The 16122-nt window shown below is 51.1% G+C and overlaps 1 protein-coding gene across 3 annotated transcripts in view; it reads left to right on the top strand.

The window, feature by feature from the left end:
* The first annotated feature begins 2245 nt into the window (after window positions 1–2245).
* The window catches only part of SLC24A4 (solute carrier family 24 member 4), a 139739-nt gene continuing 125862 nt past the window's right edge, over window positions 2246–16122 (top strand). For 2 of the 3 annotated variants that reach the window (XM_045561908.1, XM_045561900.1), the window contains exons 1-2: window positions 3465–3594; window positions 5463–5573. In XM_045561908.1, coding sequence (XP_045417864.1) covers window positions 3465–3594; window positions 5463–5573 — 241 coding nt within the window. Of the gene's footprint in view, window positions 2293–3464; window positions 3595–5462; window positions 5574–16122 lie in introns of those variants that run through there. The other variant, XM_045561916.1, reaches the window with a different exon arrangement.

Genomic DNA, 16122 nt, shown 5'->3' with positions numbered 1-16122 from the left:
AACGATCATTGTTTCGGTGTCAGTTGTTGCTCGGCCACACCGTCCCCTCGCCCAGTGGTTCTCAAAGTGCGGGCCCTGGGCCAGCAGCAGCAGCCTCACTCGGGAACTTGTTCCAAATGCACATTCTCGGGCCGTATCCCAAATTTACAGAAGCAGAAATGCTGGGGGCGGGGAGGAGACTCAGCAACCTGAGTTTTAACAAACTCCAGGGGATTCTGAGGCACGCTGACATTTTGGGGACCGCTGCCTTGCCCGTGCTGACGGATACGGTCATCTTTAAGGCAGGCAGGACTCAGAAGGCGTGGAGGTCCTTCTAGTCAAGTAAACTTTACAAAACAGAGTAAGATGCTAAGGAAATGGTGAGGCTCACTGTATCATTGGAAAGGATTTTTGAGGAGAAATGTCATTGCACTCACCTCCCACAGATCGAGCCTTCCTGACAAAGCGGCCATGTAGACAGTTTCCTACGTCCAATGGGAAACACTGTTGCAGAGGAGATGCTCCGAATCCAGGACCCAGGCTAAGCCCAGGAATGCATTTTCCATTTATCCCTGGCCTTGCTGATGTAGAAAATGCTCCTGAATGCTTTGAATCTGAAAGGTACATAAAACCCAATTCTCTCTCTCTGCTTCAGAGTGAGTCATTAGAGCAGGAGCTGAGGCTATTTGGTAACGGGCACTATTTAAATAAAGCAAAAAGTACAATTTCAAACGAATTGCTTTTTAAACTGTCAAATAAAAGGAATCCATTTGTGCATGTGAAATTATTCCAAGGGCTCTAACTATTAACTGAAAACAGGTGAAAAATGTCAAAGAAAAGAAATGTTCTATTAAACAGCTGCTTAAATGTTTAAAGACAGACACCTAATGACTCCTTTGGCCTGTTTTGGACTTAAAAACATGTATTTTCACCAGCCCTAGGTGAGCTCCATGGACAAATGTTTTAAGAAAATATTAAATACTAGTAACAAAATACCATTTTGTTCATTGGCATTGCTTTAACCAAAGTGACCGTCACGCTGTTTTACGGTCAGGACAACAGCATAGTATCACTTTAACTTTTTCTTTCGGCTTAAATTTGATGCTGAGGGCCCTTGGCTAGCTCTCCAAGCATCACATTTAATGATGTTTGATGGTCTATTTGCTATTAATGAACGCATCCTCGTACAGTCTAGTCAATGAGAAGAAAATTCTGCAAATGTATGAAAAAGTGACTTTTCAACTGCCGGTGGGCATGGCTGGTAGTGGGCCTCACGTATGGAGGGTGAGCCTCCGTGTTAAGGCATCTCTACAAACAAACACAGAACCCTGGCCTTTTCCTTTTCATTCCCTCCAGGGGTTTCCACTGCAATTAATTTTGCCTTCATGCCTTCAGTATCTTTGTCGGTATTGAAATGGAACTGCTGAAAATAATCAGTGAACTTCCTCCCTCCCTGGCCCACTGGCACCTCTCACCTGTGTCCTTGCTCCAGGCTAACACAAGCAAAATGGTCCCTGCTTACTCAGTCCCCAGGGAACCGTGTGGGTGTTAACCAGCTAGAGGAATTGGGGACCAGTTGAAAAGGGGATGCTTCTCACACTTCAACGTGCACACAAATTTCCAGGGGATCTTTAAAAAAAAAAGTACACTCAGTAGGTCTGGGATGGAAGCAGAGCCTGCATGTCGCCCAGGCTCCCAGGCAGTGTCCAGGCTGCTGTGGACCACACCGGAGGGCAGCAAGCAGTGAGGGGACATGCACATTCTGCACCACCGTGACTTTCAGAACCCTGCTCCACGGCCATTCATCTAAGGGTCTGGCTCCCTTTTGATTTAGGGTTCCTTGAAAGCAGAGACTGGGTCTTATACATTTTTGTTACCATTTTGGTCCCTGGCTGGCACCTGGCATAGGGCCTGCGCTGGGTGGATATGTATTTATTTAATAAAGCAGAGTTGGCCTCACTCCAAAAAGGATTTTAAGTGGCCCACCCCCTAGCAGGCCCGAAACAGGTGCATGATGAATTGGCCAGGGAAGGAAGTCAGTCCCAGGGGTAGTCACAAACCCTCTGGGCCGGGGTCACCTCCACGTGCCTGCACCTGTATGACACCTCAGCTGCTGTTCTGAAAATTTCCCTCCTGCCCCATGTTTAGAGCGGTTTACACTAGAGAGCTGATCAGAAAGGAGAAGGAAAAACAAAACAAAACCAAAAAACCCTGCCAAGCCGTAACGCTTTCTGGAACATCGAAAGCTCAACTGGGCGGTGGGGCCACAGAACTCTCAGGTTTCTTTTCTGCCCCGTCTCCAGCCTTTTGCAGGTGGGTGTCGCGTCCCCGCAGCACAGGTTCCCCGTCTGCCCTGAGAGCCCTGCAGGAGCCGGTCCCAGCGGGCACAGGCTCCCATTGGCTTGGTGCAAGTCTGTTTGTTAGCTCTGCAAGAGCAATTAATCTTCCCTTGTATCTCCCGCCCCAGGGGCGCGGTGGGGGCCTCGGGTCGCCTCAGGGGGTCTTAGGGAGCCTGGACAGCAGGGACCACTCAGCAGAAACCCTTATTGCGAGAGTCCCCGGCGGTGCCGTAACCTGTTCCTTTCTGCAGCAGCCCTAGAGGGTAAAGGAAGGGCTCATTTCGACTTCACAGGGAAGGAGGGAGAGAAAAAGGGAGAAGGAAGGGAATTATATTGGTCAGTAGTTGGGCTTCACCGGGGAAGGGAGGAGCGCACTGGGGAGCGCGCCCTAGGGGAGGAGTACACGTGCTGGGGAGGGGAGGTGAGAGGCGGGCAGGAAGGGAGGAGAGAACAGCAGGCGGGAGGCGCCACGGCCTCGCAGACGCAGGCGCCTGCAGCCGAGGAGCCGGAGAGAAAGTTCCCGGGGAGAGCGCGCCCCTGGGAGGGCCAGCGTCGAGGCCGCTAGCCGGGAGGGTGGCAGATCCCAAGCGTGCAACCCGCCTTCCCTCTGCGCGCACTCGGCCGCCCGCGCTCCGCTAGGCAGGGAGCAGGGGAGCATCGCCCGCGGGCAGCTGGGGCGGCCGCCGCCAAACTTGAAGGAGGAGGATGCTGCAAGTGGGCGCGGCGGCGCGGGACGCGGGGGCGCACTGAGTGTTCCCCCCGGGATCTCCCGGGCGCTGCTGCCAGGGCTGCGGCCGGGCGAGCGGGCCGAAGCGGAGCGGGCAGGTAGCAGCTTCAGCGCCAGGACTGCGCCAGCCCTGCGAGCCCGGGCCGCCAGCGCCACCGTGCCGGCGTTGCCTCCTGGCCACGGAGCCATGGTGCGCGCAGCGCGCACGCCGCGCGTGGGACTCTGAGCTCCGGCCGTGCGCCCCCACCTCCGCTGTCCCCTCGGGGCTTCCCCGCCGACCTCGCCCGCCGGCCATGAGGCTTTGGCCCGGAGCCCCTAGTCTCTGAGCCGCGCATCGCCCGCGCCCCTGGGCCACTGATAGAACTCCGGCCGCTGAAGCTCTGCACCCTCTCCCAGGGACGGCACCCAGGAGCTCCGAGATGGCGCTCCGCGGGACCCCCCGGCCGCGCAAAGTTCGCAGGAGGCGAGAGATGCTGCCGCAGCAAGTTGGCTTCGTGTGCGCGGTGCTGGCCCTGGTGTGCTGTGCGTCCGGCCTCTTGGGCAGCTTGGGTAGGTGCTGGGACGGGCCCCTCGGCCCGGGGAGTTTGGGGGCTCTGGCTGAGGAGCCTCGGGGCAGCTCCGAGATGTCTCCCCCTCCTTCCGTGTCAGGTTGGTCCCAAGGGTTCATCCAGTACCCTCCCCGCCAGGCAGGTACAGCGCGCCCAGGAGGGCTGATAGACGCTCTGAGCTGCGCCGCGGGTTCCCTTGAGCTGCGCGCGGCCCCTGGGGGCTCGGGACGCGGCTGCAGGTGTGTGTTACTAAGACAAGAACCTGAACCGCCTCTGTCCCCAGAGTGCGCGGGGAATGCGCAGCGCAGCGGCGGGGGGCCAGGCGTGGATTCTCGGTCTGGGCGAAACTGAGTGGTCCGCTTTCCTATTCTGCAAAGCAGCTAGGATGGAGCTGTGCATCTCTCAAAACCCCAGATTCAGAGGCTGGGAACTGCCACTGCGTCTCGCCCCTGCCCTGGTCCAAAGGGTTGTCCTGACACGTCCTCTCCAGACCCTAAAAGCGTTGGGACAGTCTGCCCCGCAGGAGATTGCTGCCACGTTTCAGCACCGCTTCTTTCAATTCCTCTTAATCCCCAAGGGAGGAGAGGGCTGGTGTGTGGAGCCGCAACCCACACTCCCTCCTCCAAGAAGAGGGATTTGGGAGTCCCTGAGGATATGCAAATTTCAGATAGAGTGGGGAGAGAGGAGGAACTTACAAAAAGAATCTGTTTGGGGGGATGTGAGCCCATGTGTAACCTTAAAAAGACATCCACTTTCCTAATACTCTCATTTGGAGTTGGATGCTGTGAACCTTTTGGTTTAATTTTTTTAAAATGTGCAAACAGAAGAAATGCTGGTGATTTAGCAGCCAAGACAGGGAGGTAAATCAGGTGGTACCTTCTTGAGCAGTTAGAAAGGCCAAATGCATCTAGAGACAATTGAGAGAGATTTGTAGTAATAGGTAAAAATCAGGTGGAACTCGATTAAACTTCTTAAAAATGCCGTCTTTCAAGATCCAAACTTTGTGATTTGAGGCTAGAGGGTTAAAAAATAGCTCTTTCCAGTGAAACTCAGGAAGGTTATTAATACCTGGCGCTTTGCAATTGGGCAAGTCAGTGTTTTTTTCCCCTCAATTACACACCAGAAATAACAAAATACCTAGAGGCTCTTAGATGTCAGCATTTTAGAAGAGGTATGATTACCCAGCTGAAGCAGTGTGCCCATCAGGAGAGGTAAATGAATACTTCAAAGATCTTAAAATGCGAATCGTTTTTATTTGCTGGATCAGAAATTACCTCTGGGAGTTTGAGTTTGGTCCCGGGCATGCACCAGTTCTTCCTTGTTCCGTATGGCCCTTGGACTGCAGAATCAGCATCACCTGGGGCTTGTTAGTGCAGAAGCCCAGGTACCAGCCCAGGTATACTGAGTCAGAATCTGCATTTTAACAAGACCCCCAGGTGATTTGTGTGCACATTCAAGTGTGAGAAGCACTGGGACAGACCCCATCAGCCTGCATGCTGACTCAGTATCCTTTGTAGTTCCTCCAGAGCGAGGGCTGCCTAGGTATGTTTACTGGAGGAGAACATAAGGGTTACCTGTCTAAGCCCATTGTTGCACCTGTTAGGGGCTGAGACCAGTGTGGTTCTGGCCGAGGTCAGATCACATGCTGACCCATCTGGGACTAGAAACAATAACTAGATCCAGAAAACAGACTATCGTATGTAAGCAGGTGACATCATACTTCTAATCATTCTATCACTCCCTGAAGGTGGCTCTAAATAGTCAAACAGAGCTATTGCTGACATAGCTGGATACACATATGTAAGGTCATTTTGGGACTACAGCCATCACATTGACCTAATGGTGTCTCTGACTTATTTTCCTATCCAGGGCACAAAACAGCTTCTGCTAGCAAACGAGTCCTGCCAGAGACGTGGAGAAATAGAAAGTTGATGGCACCTGTGAATGGGACTCAGACGGCCAAGAACTGCACAGATCCCGGTAAGGAATGGATTCCCCTCCACCCTGTCCACCGAGACACTGGGCCTGAACGGGCGCCGGTGCCCGTGTGGGCAGTCACAGCCAGAGCTGGGAAAGGCGGTTTCTGTGCCTGAGTGGGAAGGGGTGGCTGTGTCAGGTGTTGAAAGGTGACATGCAGACGTTCGTCAGTTGTGCTGCTAAGCAACTCAAGTGCTTTCTTTATCCAGCAACTGAAAAGGTCACATTCAAGAGTTTAAAAATTTTATTTTCTGCTCTCACGATACTCCTGAAGGCTGAGTATTCGCCCTCACGCTCTTGATTTCCTTTGCCCAGGTGTCTTCGTTTACTGTCCCTTTTGCTCACTGTAGCCATTTGCTGGCGCTCTAGGGGCAGCACATCCAGCGGCTCTGGCGGATGGTGCTTCGGGATGACCCTCGGGGCTGGGGCAGCTGCAGGGGTGGGACGCTCTGTGGTGCGGGGGCCCTTTCTCTGGAATGGGAGTCCCCAGGGTGTCGTTCAGCCCCAGAGACCGATTCTGCTTGCCCCAGGAAGCAGTTTTAATGTTCTTCATGCTTCTGCTGGGGTTCAGAGGCGGTGGGCACCCAGAGGCAGGCAGGCTTTGCTTGCACGAGGGAAGACACTTCTCAGAAGAGGTGCGCTGGCAAAGCAGCAGCCGGGCTCAGGGACACTGCCCAGGCCTCGCCCAGGGCGGTTCTGGACTTTAGCTCCAGCTCCAGCTCTCGGGGCCTTTGTGAGGAGGGTCCCGTGGGGTGATCTAGTCCAAAGCCCTTAGGGAACTAAGGTTTTGTCATAGATGGTTTTTCCCTCCAGTTGCTGGGTGAATCACATAATCTTTTTGGATCTCTGTTTTCTCACCTGTGAAATGGGGGGAATGGCACTTCCCTGCTCCAGGGTGGCTGGAAGAATCGGGTGAGGCTTGTGCTTGGGACTGTGTAGAGAGAGGTGGAGCTCCGGGGCAGAGGAGGAGGGCCGGTGGCAGTTGGTGTGTTTACCGTCACACTCTGTGAGGCAGGTTTCACCCCCATTTTGCAGGTCCGGAAAGACCTAGGGAGGAGACACACGTTGCTCAGAGTCATAGAACTCGTGAGTGGTGACGCTGGCTTTGGACGCAGGTCTGTGGGATTGAAACGGTTGGTTGGTTCCACGTGCTCAGGAAGGCGAGGGCTTCCCTCGGTGGTCACACTGCCCTCCGTGCCATCAGCTCCCTTCCCTCGGGTGTCCCCTAAGAAGTACACGGGGATGTGGGGGATGGGAAAGCACAGGCTTGCAGAGAGGTGCTGGGATTCCCTTTGCATCTGGACATTGTTCCTGAGTGATCCATCTATCCTGGTGACCCACCAGGTGGTGGTGGCTGTCCTCTCATCCCCTTCGCCCAGCACATGTCCTCTCATCAGCCAGGCTGGTGGGTGTGTGGGCCAGACTGACGTGTGCCGAGGGTCATTGACTCCATGCTGCCAGCGTGTGTAAGGCCAGGGACAGCTAATGTTGAGGCCCATCCCCCATCCATTCCAGGGACCTGAAATACTAGAATTGGCACCATCCACATGGGGAACACTTTGGAACTCTGGATAAAGAATCTGAGGGAATTTTTGACTGGATTCTGGGTCGCTGGTGTTGGGCTGGCTGTGCCCCTCTTCAATAACTTCTGTCATATATAGTCTGGGCATGCTGGCTTAGATGGGGCCCCATTTCTTACAGAGTTCTTTGCCTCACTGTGGCCCCTGTATCTTCAGCATCTGATACTGTCTGATCAAAATTATTTTTTAATTTTTATAAAGCATCCATTGCATTTGACGGGAAGACCTTACCCTGTCCCTCACGATGAGGAACATGGGAGGAAATTGACAATATCTTCAGCAATGGTTTGCATTTGCATTATACTTTGTACTGACAGTTTCTGGAATAGAGCCTGGCACACTGAAGGGACTCAGTAAATATTGGCCGAGTGATGGAATGAAAGTGTGCTTTGATGTATTATGCATTTTAATTCTTACTGTGCTTTTGCCAAGATGAGAAACACAAAGCTCAGAAGTCTAGTGGCTTCCCAAGATCTCTCTCCTGGCAGAGCATCCCTGGGTCACCTGGCTCCAGACGCCATGCCTCCCTCACTGCACCAGCCCCCGGCTCTCCTCTCAGGCCAGGTGGGGGCTGGGACCTGCCTTCCCTGCCAGCCTCCTCCTGCCTGGCCTGGGAGAGTCTCCACCCCCTCTCCGTTTGGCAGGTCTGCAGCAAGCACCTGCTGTTGTGTGCCCAGCGAGCACCTGCTGTTGTGTGCCCAGCCCTGTTGTGGACACTTAAGGGAGTGGGGAGTACAAGCAAGTATAAGATGCATCCCCTGTTACCAAGTAGCTTGTGATAGAGTAGAAGACAGGACCTTGACCCGGGGAGAGCCTGGGGACCATGAAGTACTGCAAAGGCCCTGCTGAGCAGTCCTGCAGGAGGCCCTTCAGGCACCCAGAGGAATCAGCTGGCCTGATACAGTTCTGTGTAGTCTTGGGGGCTAAATGAGCCAGGTCCCCATTGCAATGACAGAAAGCGTCCCCAAATGGGATTCAGCAAAAGGAATTTAGTGGCTCAGTAACTGGAAGTGTGGGATCAAAGTAAGAGATGTCTGCGATTCTGTTTCTCTCTGTCTGGACTCAGCTGTGTTCTAGCGTGGGAAGGTGGTTACCACAGGTCCCACCTTATGTCCTCCCAGACTCAAAAATGCTTAGGAAAGAGCGAACTTGTGGCTGAGCCGCTTCTGCAGAAGCCGGGAGGTTCTACTGGGTTGCGTTGGCTTGGGTCACGTGATCACCCCAGCCAACTGCTCCGGCCACAGAAGTGCTGGGCCCCAGCCTGGCTCAGGCTCGGTCACAGGCTCTGTGTGTGGAGGGAGGGGACTGAAGCTGCCTTGCCCAACAGTTGGACCCCACCTGGGTGTTGGAGAGTTGGGCACCTGGGGAGCAGACATTCAACTCGTTACACCTGTTCGCCACAGGCTCCCAGCCTGGGGCTGCCACTGTGACACAGGGCTGGGCCAGAGCTCCAAGTTAGAGTTTCAGAAGTGTGACAGATGGTGTGATCAATGGCTGCCTTCTTTCTACATGGTTGGCAGAGGTTTTCCACATAGGAATTGCAGGCGTCTTGCATCTTCCCGAGGCTCCTGCTTTGTGCCCATCTCCACCAGTTAGAGGCCCCTCGTCTGCCTCTGCCAGTTGAGGTCTTTTAGGGATGTCGGAAGACGGAGCTTTAGGAGTTTCCTCCTGTGCCAAAGCACCACCCACGGCCGGTGTTCAGACGTTAATTCATGTCTTCGTAGGATCCTCTGGGGAAGGAGCCGTGTCTTAGTTCCTGCACCTTCTTATGCTCCTCTTTGCCAGTGTGAGGAGTAACTTTTTTTTCCTAAAAACGTGAAGGGGACCCCGCTGTAGTCTTCCCTGAAGACTCTGGAAAACGCTGAGCTCTTTGTTCTGCCTGGGTCATTTCCCCAGACCTTGGTGGCGGTGTTTTGAAGATCATTGTTTGTGTTTCGGTGTAAGTACCCCCATCACTACCCCTGTCACCCTTATCACGTTAACCTATATTGTTTTTATGACTTCTGTCACCATCTAAAATAACTTATTGTTGTCTGTCTGCCCTCAAGGGCTACCTGTTCTGTGGCCAGAAGAGGGGTTCTTAATCCTGGCCACACATTCAGAGCACCTCAAGAACTTTATAGATGTATTTTTAAATGCCCAGGCCCCACCCCCGGAGTGTCTGATTTCATTGGTTTGGGTAGGGCCTAGGAATCCGTGAAGACAATGAGGAAGAAAGATCTTTATGATGTTCCACTTAATGAATAGTAAATATATTTTCCTTATGATTTTCTTAACATTTTTTCTCTAGCTTACTTACTGTAAGAATACAGTATGTAATACATATAACATACAACTTATATGTTCATCAGCTTTATGTTATGAGTAAGGATTCTGGTTAACAGGAGGCTGTTAGTAAAGTTTTTGAGGAGTCAAAAGTTACACGCAGATTTTCAGCTGCAAGAGGGATTGGTCCATTTAACCCCTGTGTTGTTCAAGGGTCAGCCCACCTCACAGGGTTGTGACAATTAAATCAATGCCCATCAGAACTTAAAACGGTGTTTGGCACATGATTCATGCTCAGACGCTGGCTTCTGATTTCATCATTTTCTGTCTGCTTACCCCAGAGACAACACAATGCCTGTGTATAGTAGGTACTGAAAAACTACTTGTCAATCAAGTTTTCTACGAACAAGTTAACAAGTAAAAGGCTTGCCAAACATTTATTTTCTCTTCTGGAAATAAATTTTGTTTTGTTTATCTTTGGAGGATTTAGGATGCTGGAGGATGGCATACCTTGTAGAACTCACTTCTAAATAGAAAAACTTCCTTGTGTTTTGACAGGTGCTATTTTACATTTTGACTGTTTAACTGGGTGGGCACGGTTTCCCCTGTTTTTATGCTGCCGTTTCCTCTGCATTTGAGATTGAATAAGTGGTTCGTCTTCCACTATGTCATCCCTGTTGGTTTGGGTTTCCAACATCCTATGTGCCATGTTAAAAAAGAGGGGGAGACTAAGGAGGGAAGGATTTAAATCCTCTAGGGTTTGCCTTATCAGGTTTGGTTTTCCTCCTTCCACGTACGTCTTCTGAGATGCCTGGTGGCTGTGTGTCCCCAGGAAGGCTGGAGGAGAGGGCTGCTGGAGGGGTGGTGAGGAGAGTTTGCAGATGAGGGGACTCCGTAGCCTTTCAGGGGAGCAGCAGAGATAGATGCAGGCAGTAGCTGGAGGATCATTTTTGGTCAACTTGGTTCTGATCTGCCCTGTTTGTTCCGTACCGGGCTGATGCAAAGGTGGCTGTGGGAGGAGAGAGGGTGGCAGAGTCTGGTGGTGTGACGCTGGGCTGGGAGGAGATGAAATCACGGGGCAGGTACCCCCAGCAGTGGGTCTCTGCAGACTCCCCTGTGCAGGGAGCAGAGATGCAGAAAGCTCAAGAAATCAAGAGTAGGAGGAGGGACCTAGAGCTGCGAAAAGAACGTCAGGACAAGTGGGTGAGGGGTGCGGTGGTACTGGCAGCGAGACGAAGAAGCGTCTGGATGCTGAACGAGCGTCTGTTAGCATGCTGCGCCAGCGGGCTTGGGAGGCAGTCACATAGCTGAAGTTTTAAAGTTGTTACGTAAAAGCCAATCCTGAGTTAGGAGAGCAAGAATTGATCTTACTACTTCCCTTCAGGCAGGGAGATCACAGTTCGGTTCCTGTCCCAGACCACAGGGGTGGGAGTTCCAGCCTGGGGAGGGGCTTGCCTGAGCAGGGCAACCTCCAGAGAGCCAGGCGACTTCTTGGGGGAAGCCGTCACCAATCACGTTGGACAGCCGTAGGCTGGCAGAGCCAACAGTCTGATCATGAATGGAGGCTGAGGCAGGCAGCAGCCTGTCATTGGTGTGCCTACTCTTTCCTGTTTTGTGGGATGGGTGGGATGTTACATAGTTGATCAGTGGCTTGGATGCTGAAGGTCTGAGTTCTGGTATTGGCTTTTGCTGGATAAGTACAAAGATTTTCAGCAGCCAGGAAAGGCTCCTGTGTGTCTCTCTTAGAGATGATAGTTTGATGTGGCAAAGGCAGACCTGTGGGATCGGGTCCCAGCTCACCCCTTACTGGCCATGTGACCTTAGACAAGTTACATAATCTCTCTAAGCTTCAGGATTTCTCTTTTGTAAAAGGAGGATAGCAGCTCTTCCTACCTGCCTCACAGGGCTGCTTCAAGACTTAAACCACATGACCTACACTAGCATTTAAGCCATATGGAGCACATGGTAGCTGCTATCATCATCATCATCATCATCATTGTTGTCATCATCATCACGGATAATACCAGGGTCCTATGTGCTGGGCACTATTCCAAGCACTTTCTGTGTGTTAATGAACTTGCTTCTCATAACAGCCCTTTAGGTGGGTGCTGGCATTGTCCTTACTTTGCAGATGAGGGAAAAGAAATGCAAAGAGATTAAGTAACCAGTCCAAGGTCACCCAGCCAACGAGAAGCAGAGCCAGTTGTATGTGTGTGTGGCTTTAATTAATAGGCTTTATTTTTCAGAGCAGCTTTAGGTTTACAGAGAAACTGAGCAGAAAACACAGAGAATGCCTTAATCAGGCCTCACCCTCTCCACAGTTCCCTGTGTCATTGACATCTTGTATTCATGTGGTATGTTTGTTAGGGTTGGTGAGCCAGTGTCGATACATTGTTATTAACTAAAGTCCACGTTTGCCTCAGGGCTTACTCTGTTGCACATCCCATGGGTTCTGATAGATGTGAAATGATATGTATCCACAGTGACAGTATCGTACAGAATAGCTTCACTTCCCTAAAAGTCCTCTGTAGAGCCCGATTTTTAATTTGGGTGGTCTGGATAGTGAGCCTGTGTCCTTATTCGTAATTATTAATAAATGAGGTAGAAAAAGACAAACTAGAGATGAGAACTTCCATAGCAGATTCCACCCTGTCACTGTCTGGGTGCCCCTCTGAGAAATGGGGGGTGCCTGTCCACTGCACCAGCAAACGAGTATGGGTCCTGATTCTGGGTATGTTTCTAATACCGATTTGTTTGCAATCAAAAGTTTTTTTTTGCCTTATCCAAACTATCGGGGCCATCTGCTAGCAATCTTTCCTGCTTGCCGGGCCATCTGCTACCCCCTGACTTGCAGATTCTCCGCTCTTGTCGCTGCGCGGCCTCCTGCAATCCAGAGAGCGCCCACTCGGCTTCCTCTTGAACTCTGAGGAACGTTCCTCCCTGAGTTAAAAATGGAAATCATTAAGCATTGCCATGTGTTGCCTTGGGTGAAAGAGATGCAGCCGCTCGACACAACTGAAAAGCCGAATGCTTAAAAAGGGATTTTTGAAATTTAACATTGTCCACTATCGAAGAGGCCGTTGGAGCATAACATTTTACTAAAAAGGAAGAAAAATAAATGTGCCGGAATAATTTGCTGTTTCTTCTGAAAAAGTAGTGGGAAAGGAAAGGTCGCCGTGTGACTGAGAAGTCAAGGCATTCTCTGCCCAGTGGGTCTTTCCTTTGCAGATGGGGACACACGGCCACTTGGTTTCTGGTCCTCCAGGTCCCTTTGCCAGTTTAGCACAGTGCACGGCTCCAGCCCTGGGTCTCAGAGTAGTTGCTCAAGAAATTAACTGCAATGCATGTTTCTTAAATGTCCACGTGCCCTGCACAGTACAAGGCTCTGAAGCTGAAAAGGACCCAGTCCCTGCCATCGGGGGGTCGGGGGAGATAGGCTGGGGCTCAGGTAACAGACCAAGCTGCCTGCAGCAGATGTCATTGTAGGGGATCCCCTTAGGGGGAGGGGCTGTGGAGGAAACTGTGTGGTGGTTCAGGGCAAAGGTGCCCCCCACCCCATCCTGGGAGGAGATGACATCTGAGCCTGGCCTGGAAGGGTGACTGGTGGAGGCTGTGGAAGTACATTCAAGCAGGCAGCACTGTGCATCTGCAAGTGCTCCCCGAGAAGCCGCAGCAGCATCTCCTGTACCCGGAGGAATGCTTACTAGCAACCGCCGCACCTTGCTCATTGGCTGTCTGAGGGCAAAGAGAAAACAAACACCTCCTAAGATTACCAGGCACAATAGTAAGTAATTAGGCTTTGGGGATTTATCAGAGAGTCTGTGTTCAACTAGGGATAGGGCTGAATCGGGTTACTTTGATGTTTTTTTTTAACAGGGGGAAGGGAGAGTGGCGGTGGTGCTTGGAAGATGCCCAGGATGAAGCTGGCAAACTGGTTCCGGTGGCCCTGCTAAGCCACAGTTGGGGAAGTCACCCCAGTTCACAAGTTGTGCTTGGCTTGGTAATGGCTCATGGCAGATGGCAATTAGAATAATGTAGGTATTTGCCATTCTTTCTCCTCTTGCCTTTGTGTTCCTTGCGGCTGGAGTCAGACATAGACTTGGCTTACAGCAAATGGTGCCGGGTGGAAGGCCCCTCATTCTACCCATCAGGGAGCTGTGCCCCTCAGAAGCAGCCGCTGTCTCCCTGGCTGTCCTGCCAAGCCTGGTGATACCTTGGAGAAGATCAGGGCACCCAGGAGGAGTTAAGGGTCAGAGTTCAGGGGTTAAGAACATGGACTCTGGAAGCCAAACTGCCTGGTTTCTAGCCCTGCCTCTGCTCTTATTAGTTATGTGACCTTGAAGTAGTGACTTTACCTTCTAAGAGAAGGAGCAGGTTTTGTTTTATTCGCTGATGTCTCTATCTCAAGCTCTAGAACTGTGCCAGTAAGTGCGTGTGCACATGTGTGCTTGCATGCACGTGTGCACTCGAGGGGGTCGCATAGTGCCTTTATCACAGGGTTGTGAGCACTTAATGTGTTAATCTATGTAAAGTGCTTCTAAGAGTGCCTGGCACAGAGTGGGTGCTGTACAAGTTTTTTGCTGTTGAAATTACCTCTGACAGATAATTTAAATTGAGCTGTAACTTCACAGGATAAATTCTGGGAACTGGCCTCTGATGAAGGCTGGAGAATGAATTTTGTAAATGCAGCACTTTATGTTGAGTGAAAGTTAAAAGTGAATTTCTGGAGATTATATTTACTTATTATTAATTATTTGAGGACAAGATGCTGTTGACTTTTTACATGGCTGGCACCAAGAGACTACCCAGACTGCAGAGCGTAGTATTTGGTGATGTGGGACCCGATGAATGAGGAATGAGATACGGAATTTGGAGGCCAGAGTTTGCATTCCGGCCCTGATGTAGCCTGTGCAATTTTGTGCAAGTCACTTTGGCTCTTGGAGCCTTAGTTTCCTGTCTGTGAAATGGGCACAATGATCGGTTTATCCCACAGGCTTTTAACGATTAAGTGCTAAGTGCTGTGTGAACATAGTTACTATTGTCTGCACGATTGTAGCAGATGCTTAACCCTTTGAAGAACATCCCTCTCTTGTGAAATAGAGAAAATCAGTTATCTGGGGCTTTCAGAATTGACGCATAAAATCACAGGTAGGATTTGGTGAAAGCATTGTGCTTGGCTCATGTGGGCCAAAGGCCCTGTTTGTGGAGTGTGTGGCCAGAGTAGAAGATGAAGCAGGTAATTTAGACCATCCCCCCTACGTACCAACTCTCATGACCCCACCGCTGGTTTATCTTATCTCACACTGCAAATGTCTGGCTTTTGATTTCATTGTACATGCCAAATTCAGGGATATCTGGGCAGATCCCACAGCAGCTTATTCAGCTCTGTACCTAAGATATATGTTTATTAAAATAACTGCCTACTGCAGGTGGTTTCTCCGGCCTCCGGCAGGAAGCCATCCTTGGGCTTACTGTGTGGTTGCTGGATGCGTGGTGATTGAGTAGCCCTGTCTGCTGGCCCCATGGGGGAATTAAAATGGCCTTAGGTGTGGGCCCTGCCTCCAGGGAGCTTCCATTCAAGTCAGAAGGATAAAAATCTACAAAACTAATCTGTAGTTGGATACTTGGGAAAGTGCAGAGTGCCACAATCCTGGTGCTAAGTACAGAGGTGAGACAGTTAAGTCCCCAACGTCAAGATCAGAGAGGGTATCACGTCAAAGGTGGCGTTGAAGATGGGAAAGTGTGGCTTCTGAAGGTCAGTAATGGAGTAGATGTGTAGTTAGCACCATGCTAAGTGCTTTGCGTGCATCACCGCCCTGAGCCCGGTAACTGCCCTGCGAGGGCAGGTGGTGGTGGAATGCCGTCACCTCCATTTTACAGAAGACGTGAGCAAGGCACAGGGAGATTAAATAACTCGGCCCAGGTCTCCTAGCTTGGAATTGGTGGAGCAGGGATTTGAACTTGGGCAGCCTGACTCCAGAGCCTGTACTTTTTGGGGGAGGAAGGTGAGGGAACGGTAGGTGCTGGGTAAGCTTGGGGTGTGAGGACTGTGGGTAGGTGTGGTTAGTGACTCATCCTGTAATGTATGTTAGAACCAAAAGCCTTAAACACCCAAAGGCCTTTGTGCTCTTGGTGGTGGGAACCAGTGACAGTTTCTGAGCATCTCTGTTTTTTAGGAAGATAGCTCTGCTAACAGCATGGAGAATAACTTAAATTGAGATAATATGTGAAAGTTCTTAGCAATATGCTTAATAAGCATTTTAGGTCTAAAGAAAGTGCAGTTAGATTATTGGGAGCTATTGCACAGAGATTTAGGCAAAAGTGACAGTCTTGTGTAGAGTGTCAAGGAATAGCTTGAGAGAGGCAGAATCTGTATATCTGAGATGCTGGGTGTGCAAGATGGTAGGTAGGAGTCATCAGCTCTGATCACAGATGCAGAGAAATGGTCCATGGTTTCTCTGTTTTCCAAGATGGGAGCAGGGGAAGCATTTCTGCCTTCCTTCCTTAGGACCCCTCTAGAGCTGTGGTCCCCAACCCCCAGGCTGTGGACCAGTATCAGTTTGTGGCCTGTTAGGAAAGGGCTGCACAGCAGGAGGTGAGCGGCAGGTGGGCGAGTGAAGCTTCATCTGTATTTGCAGCTGCTTCCCATCTCTGGCATCACCACATAAGCTCCGCCTCCCATCAGATCAGTGCAGCATTAGATTCTC

Source organism: Lemur catta, chromosome 1 (assembly GCF_020740605.2).
Source record: "Lemur catta isolate mLemCat1 chromosome 1, mLemCat1.pri, whole genome shotgun sequence".
In the NCBI taxonomy this organism is placed as follows: Eukaryota; Metazoa; Chordata; class Mammalia; order Primates; family Lemuridae; genus Lemur; species Lemur catta.
The sequence above is the reverse complement of the archived record's forward strand: the minus strand, read 5'-3'. Positions and strand labels throughout refer to the sequence as shown.